Below are 15319 nucleotides of genomic sequence, written 5' to 3'. Positions count from 1 at the left end.
CTCTGGCGTGTGCCACTGCAGTAATTTTAGTGGCCACCCCTATGAAAAAATCCTAGAGGCTCCCCTAGAGTTTAAAACAAAAAGTCAATTTGTAATTTATCACATAGATTTTGAAAATACATGCACAAGTATTTAAATACTTCATCATACTGACACAAATAAGACCCGACTCATTAGTGGGCAACGTACGTTTTATTTTGAAATGCCCAAACGGAAACTATCGACTTGATTCCGGCGAAGTTATCACCTGTGCGGAGTAGAAGCAGGACCCCCAAAGGGAAATCAGTGAGGGCAGCAGGATTTGTTTTACATTTTTCCGGCACATTCTCCCTGTTGTCTGTGTTTGGATTCGACAGTTGTTGTTTTTTTTTTTACGAGAAGCACGTCTGGAATAAGAAAACGTTGAACACAAAAATGGAAATAGAGAGGGAGCTAAAGAAGGTAAGCTTTGCCCCCGTGTTCTTCGTAGATATCTCGCACAGTTCGGGGAACGCCCTTAAGGTGTGCAGAGGAAGGGACAGGTGGCAGAAAAGTTACAGTACTGCAGGTTATTTTACAGTTTAAGTTTCGGTTTTAATTTCGAGATATTAATGGTCTTTATTTATGTTTTTTTTTTTCAATTAAAAATCTACTTAGTTCGCTTAAATACGCTTATTTCACATCATTGGGTAGTTGATATTGCTGGAACAAACTCACGTCGATCGGTTTACAAACTTGGAAAACATAGGTCGCGCCCTTTTTAGTTACTTCCCTTTCAGAATAAGTTCCGATGTAAGAAACTGCGTTTGAAATGTGACAAAGTCTCACTCTGCGTATCAACCAAACCCCCAACCTCTGTAACTTAATAGCGGAACAGCTTGACCCATTAACGGACCCATTTTACGTACAAAGTCGTCCTCCTTGTTCAGGGTTTTGATACTGTATTAATCCGCGGTGCTCAGCGTCCTCGGCTCTCTATTAAGTGGAACAAATCACTATGACAGTAAAATGCAAACCAGCTGTGATAGTTAATTTGTCCATAAGTAAATGTTGGCGTTACAGCTGCCGAATTGAGTGTTGAACTGTCAGCAGGGTTTCAAGAATATTAAGGCTCATGTCACTCATAATGCACTTAAGACTGTAAGCCAGATGCATCAAAATCTAATGTTTTTTAAATAGAGTTTGGCCATCCAAGGGAGAAGACAAAAGTTAAGAGTCAGGACAGGCAGGAAACCTTTTTACAGTACACGCTTTGTCTAGTGAATAGTCATTCATTCATCATCATGGATCACTGTAGATACTCGTTGTTGGCATTCACTAGATTCCTCTTATGCACCCCTTCTCCTTAGTTTACTTATGGTCCATAGATAATCTGTATAAATAATTCTGTTCGAGGAATCCAGGTTTATGTAGTGAATACACATGAATATCAACCAGTCAGCATTTTCCATAGAAGCTATTATAACCTCTTAAGTAGTTTAGGAAAAGAAAAATGCATTTTAACATCTGTTAAAGCTTTTGTAGTTATCAGAATCAAACTATATGGATTATTATTATTATTATTATTATTATTGTTGTTGTTGTTATTTATGGTTATTGACAAGTTTATACACAAACAAGGATTGTGTTTTGGTGGCATGGTGCAAAAACATTGGTACTGTACTGTTAATTTATGCTACTAAGTTAACTTGAGCTTTGGGGGGTCTTTGCACAGACCTGCAGAGATTTGGTAGCAGTGAAGGTGGTTACACAGACTGGTGGTTTGTTTTGTATGAGTTATTAAGCTGCAATTTAATGTCTTCAGCCACTTGTAAAAATATGGTTTACATTTTTCCTGCATTAAATTTCAGAGCTTTCAGCTTCACTCTGAAAAATTGACTAAGAGTGAGAATTTTACAGGGACAAACTGTTTCAGTGAAGATGAGGGAATCCTCTCCTTAAATAGGTCTGAGCAGCTGGATAACCCAGACAAACAGTCTGACATCTGCCTGTAATCCCTGGGGGAGATCAGCCTGCCACCGCTGCAGGATTTCTGTCTGCAGGAGGCTGCAAGTTCACAGAGATGCTGCTGTGATCTGTGTTGCGCTTGTTCAGGAAACATTATCATTGTGTTTAGGTGATATTATACTCAATTAAGGTGCTGCATTCTACTTAACAGAACGTCTGACGTAATAGGCTGTGACTATAGGGTCGCGGCGTACAGCATTGCCATTCTGCTGACTCTTAGAAGTCTGTGGAGGTCTGGCTAGGTTTATTTATTACCTAAACACCTAAACCATCATTAAAGCTTTCATATGACTTTGTGGTAGAAATAGAACCACACCAAAGGATTTCTCTGTTTGTTTAAATCCTGCAGTGATTACAGTGTTATGAACTGAATTTCAGTTCAAGCCAGTGAATCATGAAACCAATTAAATCTTTGTCTAAAACAGCAGTAAGCGAACTGAAAAATAGTAATATTTTTTATGACCGTATTCCACCTTTACAGAGGAAAGTTTGCCTTAAAAATAGAAAAAGTTGTTCATAAATTTAAGGGTGGTTTGACTGAAACTTCTTTGACACCGTCTGTTATTTAAAGCATTAGAAACAAGATGTATACATGTAAGTAATTGAACATTCTTTTTAAAAATATGTGTTTTACATATCTTACATCATCTTCATGATGTTACAGAAACTGTGTCCAGCGTCTGAAAGTAGCTGGTCAGCTCCAGCTAAAGCGACTACTTCCTTGCCACTGGCCTGCAGCTCTGCCCTTCTCCAGTAAAGTGACTCATGAACTATGACTCACTGGACCTGAATCATAGACTTTGTGTCTAAGCTGGCTTGTAGCAAAAGTGTTGTCATCAAAATTAATCACCCCACAGGCTTAGTCATGAAACAAAGTCATTGATTAACTTGAAGTGTGAATCCAGATGGTGCAGCTGCCTTCCAGGGAAGCATGTATACATGCTGAATGAGCTCTGCCAAAAACAGTCGTCCTCCCTATGCTTGAGATAAATATTTAGGCTTCAACCACTTATCCTGTCCGCCCTTAAAGCATACCGATAAACGTTTGCATTTGCAAAGTTGAAAATGATGTTTTAGTTGGTAGTGTAAAATGACATTTTAAATAATTTGTTCTTTTGTCTCAAAGTTCAAGTACTTTCTGCAAGAGCCTGAACATCTTTGTAGTACCATCTGAAACCCCCTGAGAATCAAGGACTGGAAGTTAGCAATGGATGCCTGCACACCTTTTGTAATCTTGTTTACTTTTTCATAATTCAGGTTAAACTTTTTATTTAGACAACACTGCCTTCCACAAATATTTCTGCATCAGTATTAAAATGCAAGTAAAATCATACACAGTCCTACCCCAAAAGAATCATGCTTAATTACACAGAAACTCTCATCTTCCCTAGTTCCCTGTGACAGGCTACTCCAGGCTGCTCCTTAAGTTCTGTTTAAGCTGCTCATTGCAAAAGACACAGGAGGCGAGTACATCTTACAGTTTAACTAAGATTTACTGATGTGTTTAGTACTTTCTAGGACCATGCTGGAACAACTTATAATTGGGCTTCTTAACATCTCCCAGAGGACAAACGTCTCATTCTGGAAATTGTGGTGAATGTTAAAAGTCTGGCATCAAAGCTTCACTTTTAAACAGGAGCCACTGTCTGTCTGCATTTCTCACTCATGTACACATTAAGCCATTAGGATGGTTTGCGACCATATATAGGCAACTATTCAATAACACTAAGTGGCTGGTGGGATCCCATCAGGCACCCTGCTGTCAAGAGATGTTTTTGACCCAAAAAGACATTCTCTGCTGAGGAATGCAGACAGACAGTGACTGCTGTTTAAAAGTGAAACTTGCAGCAATTTCCAGAGTGAGACTTAATTCCCCTGGGAGATTTTAAAAAGCCCAATTTAAGTTGTTCCAACATGATTTATGGTGGTACTACAAAGTAGCAAAACGTAAATCTCATTTAAGCTGCTCCTGCTCTGTCTTCAGTAGGAATCTCTCTGCAGTGGGATCTACAATCTTCCAAGACCTGAAGTGGGCGTCCAACATAGACAAAATGATCAAAAGGCCCAACAGAGGATGTCTTTCCTGTGTTAGTTCAGGAAGTTCAATCTGCCTCAGGCACTGTTGATCAAAATGTACTCTGCAATACTTAAGTCTGTTCTTTGCACATCAATCATCAAACGGACAGTTGGGACTGCAGAAAAAAAAAAAAAAAGATTGGCGCAGATTTTCTCTCCATTCAGGATTTCAAGACAAATTCAGAATCAGACAAACATCATACCCTGGACACAACAGGTTCCAACTCCTCCCCTCTGATAGGCATTACAGAGCACTGTACACCAAAACAACCCATTTGTTGTAAATATCTATGTACTTTATTTATTCAGATAATATGCTGTCACATTCCCATATAAGTAGACACTTATTTGTTTCTTATTCTTTCACAAGTTGTTCCAACATTGTTGCACTCTGATCTCTTTGCAACAATGCAAATATAAATATGTTAAACATGTTATTGTCTCTGTCATGTTGCTATTGTCTGTTTGTCTGTCCTGTTATTTAAATAATAAATGTATGTGTACATATACTTGGCCAGTGAAGCTTATTCTGATTCTTCTCCCACAAGTATCATCATAAACTTTTTCCCTCATTTAAATACCGTATTCTGCTCAATAGAAAACAAAACACTGACAGTATGTGTCATTTCCTTTGTGTGCTTTATTTACAGGTGACGCTTGGCCATGAGTTTGGTGCTGGAGCTGCCTGTTTGAAATGCAAGGACAAGTGTGAGGGCTTTGAGCTGCATTTCTGGAGGTTTGAACAGTTCCTCTGCACATCATCACAGTTTCACAAGTTTCCTTTTCTTTGCTTCCTGTGTCCAAATTGCTGATTAAAGAGTGAGTCGCTGTTGTCTTGAGCAAAGCTGTGAACTCTTCAGTACGACTTTAGTTTAACAAAAACAAACAAACAAAAAATAGTGTTTAGTAAGGTTCAGTCAACAAACACCATATTTTAGTGCTTTTTGGGCTGAATGATAATAAACAAAATATACCTCCTTATTTTCATGCAATGGGTAAGATGTCTTAGGCAGTAGGCTGCCATTTTCAGTAAACTTGGCAGGAGTATATCTCTTGTATGTCTCTTTCTGATAATTATTCTTTCTGATAATAATAATTCTGATAATTAGTGTTTGACTTCTGAAATGCTTTTCTTGCATTGAAGGATAATATATTTCCTTTGAAATGGAGTTGTTCACCCTTGAGAACTGCAGGCAGCGTATTATTTATAGTGGATGGTAGGTGACACGCCTGCTAACAGACAGGAGTAAGAGCCTGCGCTGAAGATAAGCGCTGGTGTGGTCATGGTCAGCATTTTAGTCATCTACAAGAAATAATTACTGCTTTAGCTGTATCCCATGTTTGCAACATTTTCAGTGCTTTATGTGCTGTTGGAAAACAATGAAAGCAGCATTGCTCCTGTAAAAGCTGCCAAAGTTCTTTGATAAAACACTTTTACCTCATAACAACAAAGAACTTGCTGATTATTTTTGTTGTTGGTTTACTTTGGCATTTATTAAACTCTCTCAGATCCAAACTAACATGTTAAAACACATCGGCACACCAAAAACTCCAGAAACTATTCTTTGTAATGTAGAATCTACTGTTTTAGTCAAATGAGATGGGTGGCTTTGGAAATGAGCAGTTTCTTTCTTTGTTTGACTTATATAGTAGAAATGACATACTGTTTGTTAGCTGTTGAAATACTGGTAATTATAATATTTACTCAGAGCTTAACTTTGAAGCTTAGTTTATTGTTGAGCTTGCAGTGCAGGAGGGCAGTAAATAGAGATGGAGCTGCATGAGATGGTAATTGTAGTAAGAGGAGAAATGCAGACTCTTTACAAAAATTTTGATGCAATATTAAGCTATATTTATATAAAATATTTACTTTCCTCCTGTATCTTATGTAGAAATATATCACTATATATTTTAAAACTCAACTCAGTAATGTTGAATACCATTATGAATCAGAGCCGTCATTTAAAAAAGCATGCTTATTCTGCATGACAACAACATTTCACTCATTGACCCAGTCTGTCAACTTCCCAGCTTGCTTAATTAAAAGGATTCCTATAGCAGCAGGAGCCATCGGCCTAATGGGAACATGCTGTTCTTGAGAATAGAATTTAGTCTAATGCGGCCGGGGCTGAATTTTCAGGCAAGGTTTTTATCATAATTCTATGAAGACGCTATAATTAAAGGTTGTCACCTGCCCTCTAAAGCTACAAGTTAGTTTTGATTGTAGAGCCTGTCATAATCATTTATTATAGTTATAGAGTTTTTTTGTAATTCTAAAGTTAATGGGTCTTAAACAATCAAGCTAGGTAAACATAATCTAAACAAAACAAAACTCTATTGTAAGTCATTTCACTTTATGTGTGTCAGAGGATTGCTGTATAATAATACAGCAATCCTCTGACACTTTTTTTTTTTTTTGTTGCAACACTGATGAAAATACCTTTCATTTTCTTTAAAATATGTTATTTATCCCAAAGTTGAGAAGCTCTTTCTTCATCAGTTTTAAAATGAAGTTAAAAAAACATAAAGAAAAGAGAAGATATTTTTCTATTTCAGTGTTACAGAGTTTTCATCTGGTTACCTATGAGTATTGCTATAACGTATTGCCTATTCCACTAAAATTCTGAAGGCCTGTTTGGGCTGGAGCATGCCTTCTAGTTACAAATTATGTCATAGTTATATCAAAAGATGTGTTGAGGCATGATAAAAATGCCAGTAGTTCAGTTTTAACACAGAACTTATTGTGTTGGTATAATGGTGTAGGAGTTTTTATTTAATATTCTAAAAATAGAGGGAGGTGAATGAAGTGAGGATTTATTCAAATTTATCAAATATACCAGCTATAAAGAAGAATATGTAGTAAAAAAAACTGAGACATTGCTTGTTTAGTTTGAATAAAGCAATGGTAATTTATTAGTATCAAGGTTTAAAAAGTCAAAGTCCTGAACATTTTGTTAAATTCTTCTTTGCAGAAAGATATGCCGAAACTGCAAATGTGGCCTCACAGAGCATGATGTGGCGATGAACTCGGAGGAGAACAAGAAGGTAGGCAAGCTGTTTGAGGACACTAAGTACACCGGCCTCATCGCCAAGCTGAAGACGGATGGGATCCCCAGCTACCAGGGCAACATGGTGACCATCACTTTGCCTAGCCCTGCCACTGCTTACACGGTACCACCCAGTGCGACCTCTACTGTTGTGCCCCCTTCTGCCAGAGCCGGCTCTGTGTCGTCGTCTGCCAGAGCCGGCTCTGTGTCCCCGTCTGCCACAGCCGGTTCTGTGTCCCCGTCTGCCACAGCTGGTTCTGTGTCCCCGTCTGCCACAGCTGGTTCTGTACCCTCAGCTGGAGCCTCTGCAGGTTCGACAGGCATTGGGGTTCAGGGTCATGCTCGGGTTCAGCCTGTACCAGCCAGTGCCACACCAGTCAGGGCTAGCAAAGTGCCAGTCACTGTCAGTGCCACATCAGCCAACGTAGTGCCAGTTCCTAAAGATGTACCAATGAAGACTGTCACCTATGAGTGGGCACCACCAGTGGCTAACAAGTACCTGGTAAGAGTTCATATTAGTTAGAAAATAACTTTTCAAGTCTAAATTGAGTTGGGGTTTTTTGTTTTTTCATTCCCCACCCTCATAAAACCCCCAAAAAGCATTTAAGCATTATCATATGGTAAAGGATTCATTGGTATAAAAAAATTAACATATTAATAGATAATATTCCTGCCTTGATCAGGAAGTATTGGTGGTATTGCATCATTTAAGATTTGGTAATAGGCAAAAACACATGAACCATAGATCGATGTAGGTGTAGTCAACTAACAAAGTCAACCTCTTCCTTTATGACACTTTCCTGTAACCTTGTGCTTGTCTCCAAAGTGAAATTTAAGGCAAGATGTTACCATTTTAACACACTGGAGTGTAGATGGTTAGAATTAGACTTCCTGGCATTGTTCAGGTGCACAGAGAAAGACGACCTTGAAGGGGAGATTAGCCGAATCATTTTTGTTTGTTTATGCCTCCTAAAGTTCAAGGTATTAGAAAACCCTTGGCTAGCTACTGCAGAACAGAAGGTCTGCACATTTGATGTCACTGAATCAACAGTTTTTTGTTTGTTTGTTTTTGTTTAGGTCTTTTTTTTGTTTAAAAGGTCTGTTTCTTCTCAGTAGCAATTTCTTTCAGAAATATGTTACAAAATGTTGTTTTATTCAGTTGTCTTAAATGTGTGGCGGGGACTTTTGAAGCACTGGTGATTACAGTAAAGAGGATGTCATTTTTAATGCCAGCATCTCTCACCACCACATTAATCTTATGTTTGACATTAACTCAACTTTCTCGTCTTTTGTTTAGTCTGTTTTTGTATCTGTCCCATGTATTCCTTGTCTTCTCACTAAAAAACAAAACTTCACTTTCTTTCTGGTTAGTCTATATCTAATCTGTCTCTCTGATCTTCTTCTGGTTGTCCTTCGCATTTTTCTTCATTCCCTCTGAGGTGACTCTTTTATTGTCTGTCTCTCTGTAGGCTGTGCGTTATATTGAGTTGCTCCCACCAGAGAAACGCCCAGTGGTTGGTACAGAGGGAGCTGCTTACCGTCGGCAGCAGATGGCCCGACAGCTACCTGAACACGACCAGGACCCGTCCAGGTGTCATGAGCTGAGCCCTGCTGAGGTCAAGCTGATGCAGCAATACGTTCGCAAGTACAAGGATGAAGCCCTGGGGGTTGGAGATGTCATGCTGCCTGAAGAGATGGCTCTGGTTCAGGCAGGAGGGCTGGGTGGATCTAGTGTTGGGGTTGGAGGGGCACCTAGTGCAGGAGGGGCTGAGTTTGGACCTAGAGGTGGTGCTGCTGCTGGGAGTATTGGTGGGGGTGGAGGTGCTGGCTATAAACCAGAGGCTGGGGTTGCTGGAGTTGGATTTGGTTCAGGGCCTGGAGCTGCAGGACCTGGTGTTGGGGCTGGAGCTGGTGGTGGTTTTGGACCTGCAGCTGGTGGAGCTGGAGCTGGTGGTGGTTTTGGATCTGCAGCTGGTGGAGTTGGAGCTGGTGGTGGTTTTGGACCTGCAGCTGGTGGAGCTGGAGCTGGTGGTGGTTTTGGATCTGCAGCTGGTGGAGTTGGAGCTGGTGGTGGTTTTGGACCTGCAGCTGGTGGAGCTGGAGCTGGTGGTGGTTTTGGACCTGCAGCTGGTGGAGTTGGAGCTGGTCGTGGTTTTGGACCTGCAGCTGGTGGAGCTGGAGCTGGTGGTGGACCACTTTCAGGGCCTGGCGTTGGACCAGCTGGAGGAGCCATGGGTACTACTGCCACCGCTGGAGCCATGAGTGTCCCTGGAGGTCAGCAAGCTGGACTACCACAACAGAACTTTGTAAGTTTTTTCCCCCCCTCAGTTCACTGACCATCTGCACTAAAGTTAAATTAAATAAAAATGTATATGGTAAACACATGACATGTCACACTATAACAGATGGGAGGAAAACATACAAAGCAAAAAAAAAAAAATCCTCACTCACAGTTTTGCATAATACAAGATGAAAGTCTTTACCAATAGAACAAGTTCCAAGAACACAATGATATGTTTGACATCTAGTTAATAGATGGAGACAATAATTTTAAGAGGAACTTTATTTAAAAAAAAATATATATTATTATAATATCATGAATAAAATAAAACATGGTCAGAATACCTGTTCCCTTCCTATCTTCTAGCATACCCTCAAACGGGGGAATTACACATGTTGTAGTTTCATTTAGTGGTTTTCTAGTTTATTTCCTGTGTGTAAGTCAAACTTAGTTTCATAATATATTTTTCCTTTGGTCAGCCACACTCCTCTTACAGTTGCCCTAGGGCTCATCGGGAAGCCCGATCAACACTTATATAAACCCTTGAAATTACATAGCGTCTACTTGTGACCTTCACATCTCATAAGAGTTGGACCCACTCCACCCTGCAATACAAATCACCTATATACACACCTTTATAATATAATGTTTCTATAATTTCACATTTCCTTCCCTTTCTGCTCATCCCATTCATCTGGAAACCCTTTGATGTCTTAAGCTTAGAAATCATGCACAAAATGTTTCTTTAAAGATGTGATGAATTGCTGGTAATATATGAAAAATAGATTTTTAATAGAATATGTAAATAGCCATAGTTCAAGTTAATACATTTGACTAAGTTCAAATCTTAACTTTTGTATGACTTGGTTTATTTATCAGTTTTCAGTCATTTCCAAACTTAACACTAGGTGGAGCCATAGACCAACCATCCCATTTGAGGATGCTGGGTTTTTATTTAATGCAGTACTGTTTTTCTTATCATTACCATGTGCAGTTAATTCTTTTTGTGGATTTTTATTTCATCCTGCTTTCAATTTTACTACAATTCATGTAAAATAAAAACAAACCCAACAACATTCAAAGAGCAAAGTTACCATTGATGGAAACTTGTTATGAAATACTGTGCAGTGATAGTTTGTTCAAATCAAATATTTAGGAGAGGATGTAACAAACTATTCTGATTTTTTTTCTCCTATATAATAAAATATCAATAGAATATATTTTCATAATGAACTATACAGCTGTACTAATGTACTGTACTTTCCCTTAAAGTCATGCCATCAGTGCCAGCAGCCCATGCGTAAGGGTGAGCCAGCTGTCTATGCTGAGCGGGCCGGTTATGACAAGATGTGGCACCCAGCATGCTTCGTCTGCTGTACCTGTAACGAACTGCTGGTGGACATGATCTACTTCTGGAAGAAAGGCAAGATGTACTGTGGACGGCACTATGGAGACAGCGAGAAGCCACGATGTGGAGGCTGTGATGAGGTGAGATGAGGATATGATCATTTGCTTCTCTTTTGATTTTGGTTAAAAAAAATTGCATTTCATACACATCTGTGTGACCATTCATAGCTGAGAGTTTGTTAGCACCGTTGATGCTACATTCTGATGCATGTCTGTTTACAGCTGATCTTCAGTAACGAGTACACTCAGGCTGAGGGCCAGAACTGGCATCTGAAGCATTTCTGCTGTTTTGAATGTGACTGCATTCTGGCTGGAGAGACGTATGTTATGGAGAATGACAAGCCTGTCTGCAAGCCCTGCTACATGACGAACTATGCTGTGGTAAGTCTTTGTTGCTCTGGGTTTCTTTCTTTAATTGGCTCATTGGTTTAAATACACCAATGATCCATAACATTATGACCTCTCAGAGATGCATGTGATGGTCTGGGATACAGTAGAACATAAGTGGGTAGTCTGTTTGCGTAATCAACATTTTGAATATGGCCACTAGTCAGCAAGTCTGATATGCAGAGGCTACAGCTCATTATATACAATACTATAAGAATAATTATGGTGCTGATGTCTTGGGGTACCTTTGAAGTTTTAACGCAGTGAGCTGTTTTGTTGCACACAAATGAGCACACCAGGTAGAAGGTCATATTGTTTTGGCTGATTAGTGCAATTGAACTTGAAGGATTTGTTATCAGGGAGCTGTAGCCATACCAAAATTCAGATTCTTGAGTGCATATTTTTGGCCTTAAACACCCTAATGAGCTCTAACAAGAACAACAACATCTTATATTGGACGACACAGTGGAATGTTATGGTTTGATCTAAAACCAGATGTTTAAAATAGAAGATTGTCACATTTCACTCTGATCACTCTCTTTTGGAGGCCATTATAACACACCAACAATGATTATAGCATTTTACTTGTTACCAAAGCAAATTACTTAGGGATTCTTAGGGCTTCGTGCAAAATCGTCTCACCCAAGTCAAACTTTGTGAAAAATTGATAGGGGAATATATGCTGGCCACCCTAAGCCAAGAATGTGAAGCGCTCGGTGTGTGTTTACTGTGTTTTTTCCAACATAATCCACAGCAAAGCTTATGTTGTCATATAACCAAATACTTGCCTTTGCTTGTAAGAGTTGAGGAATCTCTTTTTTGTTTGAGATAGTAATTACACTGTGCTGCCAAGCATTTTTTAAAAGTTTTTAAACGAAACATATTTCAACGTGTCAGGTATTAATTAGGCACCATGAGGACACCTTATAGTTTAAACCACATACATACATAGTTTGACTGCAGTGGAGGCTAAAGCTGTTAGGGGAAGAAACTACATAGAAATAATATAGAAACTTGAAGAGTTTGAATAATAATTTTAAAATGAATTGTGGAAAACCTAGATATCTGAAACTTAACTTAAAAAAACTTGACATCATTATTTCCTACCTCTTGCCAGAAATGCTCATCTTGCCAGAATGCAGTAGAGCCTGAGGCCCAGAGGGTTTCCTATGGTGATTATCACTGGCATGCCGAGCCACAGTGCTTCAAGTGCTCCGGCTGCTCCAAATGCCTGATTGGCCAGCGCTTCATGGCAGTGAAGAACTTCCTGTTCTGCTCTGTGGAGTGCAAGAAGAAAATCATGGCTTAAAGGGCCAAGACAAGTCCTTCATCTTCTTCATGATCACTTGCGAAACCAGGAATCGTACAGAGAGAACACTGGTACAGCTACAATAGTCTGTTATGGTTCTTTTAACAGAAATAGTGCCTGATCTCTGTAGTATGGAGATCTACTGTAACAGTGAAACCGTTTGAATTCAGGTACTTATTGTAAGTCCAGAAAGATCGCAGCACTGATATATCTTGTAGTCTCAGATAGTTTTAAAAAAAAAGGGGGTTTCCACTTTTTTCCAGCCTTAAATTTCTTGTTTGCTTTTCGTGCACTGTTATTATTTACAGATGAGATTTCTTTCTTGTTAAACCTGTGACCACTAACCTATTGCTGGGTTTTTGTTTGTTTTGTTGTTGTTTTTTGCCACCTTTTTACTACTTTATATAAAAACTACTGACATTCCCTTTCCATGCACCAACGTTACTGTCAGTGTTAGCCAGATTTGAGGCTGGTTGAAAGTAAATAATCAATGTAATATCAAACTTGCAGTCTGTAGCTAAATTTGAAGTTTTGATGAATTAAATTTGTGCTTTCAACGAGACATTAAAAGTAAATTCTTCCATCTCTGTCTACAAATGGCATATACTGTCTTGTTTTATTGTCAGCCAGCAATGTTATATCATAGTATTTTCATACTTATATCAAGGCAACAAGGTGTTGCAAATAGCTCCTTGTTAGTTTATTTGTGGTATTAAAAACAGGTTTTTCTAAAATTACTTCTCTCACATACAACAAAATGCTAAAATGGTTAAATTCCTGCCTTTCAAGGTCTTAATAGGATCTCTACAAATATAGTTACAGCTTTAACCTTTGATTGTTCTGCTGTTTCTTCTATTTGGATGACCTTGGATTACAAAACTATTGGATGACAACAATTGAAGAGCACTTTGTTGTTACGGAGTTTAGACTTTAATGTGGCTCTTTTCAGATTATCCATCTGTTCCATGCTCTTGATCACAGTATCTCAGGAGCACCTTGAAGGAGGTTTTGTCACATTTAATACAATGCTTTCTTGGATACAAGGAATGTTGAGGCAACTTGAAACTATCACAATAGTTTATGAGAAATGAAAATCCCACAAATGTCTCAAAGGATACAGTAATAAAGTGTTTACACAAATGAACTGCAGCTTGACTGGTTGTCAGAGGCATTAAGCTTTTAGGAGATAAAAATATCTCCAGAAACTCTCGTTTGGAGTGACTTCATACCTTACACTGAATCTCAGACGTGCTTTGTTTGTTCACCTCCTACTGTTATAGGAAAAAAAGCAGTTTAACCAAAGTATCCAGGCTGCAATACCCAGAGGTTTTTGCATTATACTTATCTTGTCATGGAAGGGACCTCAGCACCAGGGATTAAAGTGAGCTGAAACTATCTGGAATGACATTGTGAAACCTTCAATTAACCAGCAATTAAATCAGGGTACTGTCAAACTAGTTCATTTTAATGTGCTGCTGCCTGGTGTTTCTTCCAGTGTTGGCATGGAGATGCTTGCTCAGTAATGAGAATATAATAACATCATTTGTTATCACTGTGATGCATTCGTAGTATAGAAAGTTGCAGTACTTCAGCCATCTAGCGGCACAGAAGAACAGCATGCATAAATGGAGTAAAGTATTTTTAAGTGGCAGATAACAAATATCAAAAAAACACAAACTGTTTCTTGTCACACAACGTGTATGCTAGATTATGTACTGTTGCTGTTTTGCCTACATTGAGGAAAAAAAATTAAATTTTAAAGATGAGATACAATGTTCAAAGGTAAGGGCTGCTCTCAAAGTAGAATTTTACACAATGGAATTTTAAAGCCTACATGCAATGGCCCATTTTTTAGAGCTTTTATGTCAGATGTTGGATCTATGTGTTACTGAATTATGTTTTTGTGAGAGGTCTTGCGAAACTATGTGATGTATAATAATTATACGTTATTTAAAGAATGCAGGAAAATGTACTAGGAAGTTTGGTACAGCTTAGTGAAGGCTAAACTGGTTAGGGTGACGCTCACCGTGATGTTGGACTGGTGCAGAGCAGGGTGTGTTGTTCAGTGTTACATTAACCAGTAGCAGACATAAATGTATCTTTAAGGTTATGTTTATTAGATTTACTCACCAAATGCTTCCTTTTATACTAGTTTTAAAGTCTGGGGATGGAAATCAGCTATATAGCTTGTTAACCATCTGCTTATATTGTTGAACTGGGAACCAGGGAGAAAAGGATAGTGTATGACTATATGACTGACCTGGAATGAAAATCGGTGGCAGCAGGTCTTCAGAGTGGTCGATCCAAATTTTAAACTTTTGGTTCAAATCATTGATGACACGTATGGAGGAGGTCAGGAGATGGTGCTTACAGCTATTTGTAAATGTCTAGTGCTGCATTTTAACGAGTGGTGTTGGGGATCTTGTCAAAATTGATGGGATTATGAACACAGAAAAGAACAGTCAGAGTTTGCACCACCATTCACTGGAAAGCCTCTGATTGACAATAGGTTCATTTTTCAGTGTGACAATGATCCCTAACACACTGCAAATGCAGTAAAAGCATATCTCAGTCATGGGTTGGTCTCCCCGTGAGCATGGACCTCAACAGTATAAAGTAGACATGGGTGGCTCAAGACTTTTGCACACTCCTGTTTCTCTTGTCAAAGGTGCATGCAAATGTCCTGTGTAGTCAGTCAGATGAGACATTGATCAGTGTGTTCAGTTTTATGTTTGTGAGTGGCTCTAAAGCTGTATCCCAACTGCATTACAATACATTTTCTGAAATTTATGTGTGAAAATAGCTTTGTACAGCCACATTCTCAAA

The 15319-nt window shown here is 38.9% G+C and overlaps 1 protein-coding gene across 1 annotated transcript; it reads left to right on the top strand.

The window, feature by feature from the left end:
- The first annotated feature begins 239 nt into the window (after positions 1-239).
- On the top strand, positions 240-13496 carry tes (testis derived transcript (3 LIM domains)). Its single transcript, XM_080874498.1, has 7 exons — positions 240-441; positions 4713-4798; positions 7035-7611; positions 8579-9415; positions 10663-10878; positions 11020-11178; positions 12302-13496. The coding sequence occupies exons 1-7, from the start codon at positions 415-417 to the stop codon at positions 12491-12493; spliced, it is 2094 nt and encodes a 697-aa protein (XP_080730624.1). The 5' UTR covers positions 240-414; the 3' UTR covers positions 12494-13496.
- The last annotated feature ends 1823 nt before the right edge of the window (positions 13497-15319 follow it).

The sequence above is a fragment of the Rhamphochromis sp. 'chilingali' genome (genome assembly GCF_963969265.1).
Source record: "Rhamphochromis sp. 'chilingali' genome assembly, chromosome: 2".
In the NCBI taxonomy this organism is placed as follows: domain Eukaryota; kingdom Metazoa; phylum Chordata; class Actinopteri; order Cichliformes; family Cichlidae; genus Rhamphochromis; species Rhamphochromis sp. 'chilingali'.
This window is presented reverse-complemented; position numbering and strand designations above follow the sequence as displayed.

What these genes read in the sequence shown, in the direction of transcription:
- tes (XM_080874498.1), top strand. Translation starts at nt 415, where the DNA reads ATGGAAATAGAGAGGGAGCTAAAGAAG. An exon ending in TAGAGAGGGAGCTAAAGAAG is followed by an intron (nt 442 to 4,712) that starts GTAAGCTTTGCC and finishes CTTTATTTACAG; the next exon opens with GTGACGCTTGGCCATGAGTT. An exon ending in GATGTGGAGGCTGTGATGAG is followed by an intron (nt 10,879 to 11,019) that starts GTGAGATGAGGA and finishes GTCTGTTTACAG; the next exon opens with CTGATCTTCAGTAACGAGTA.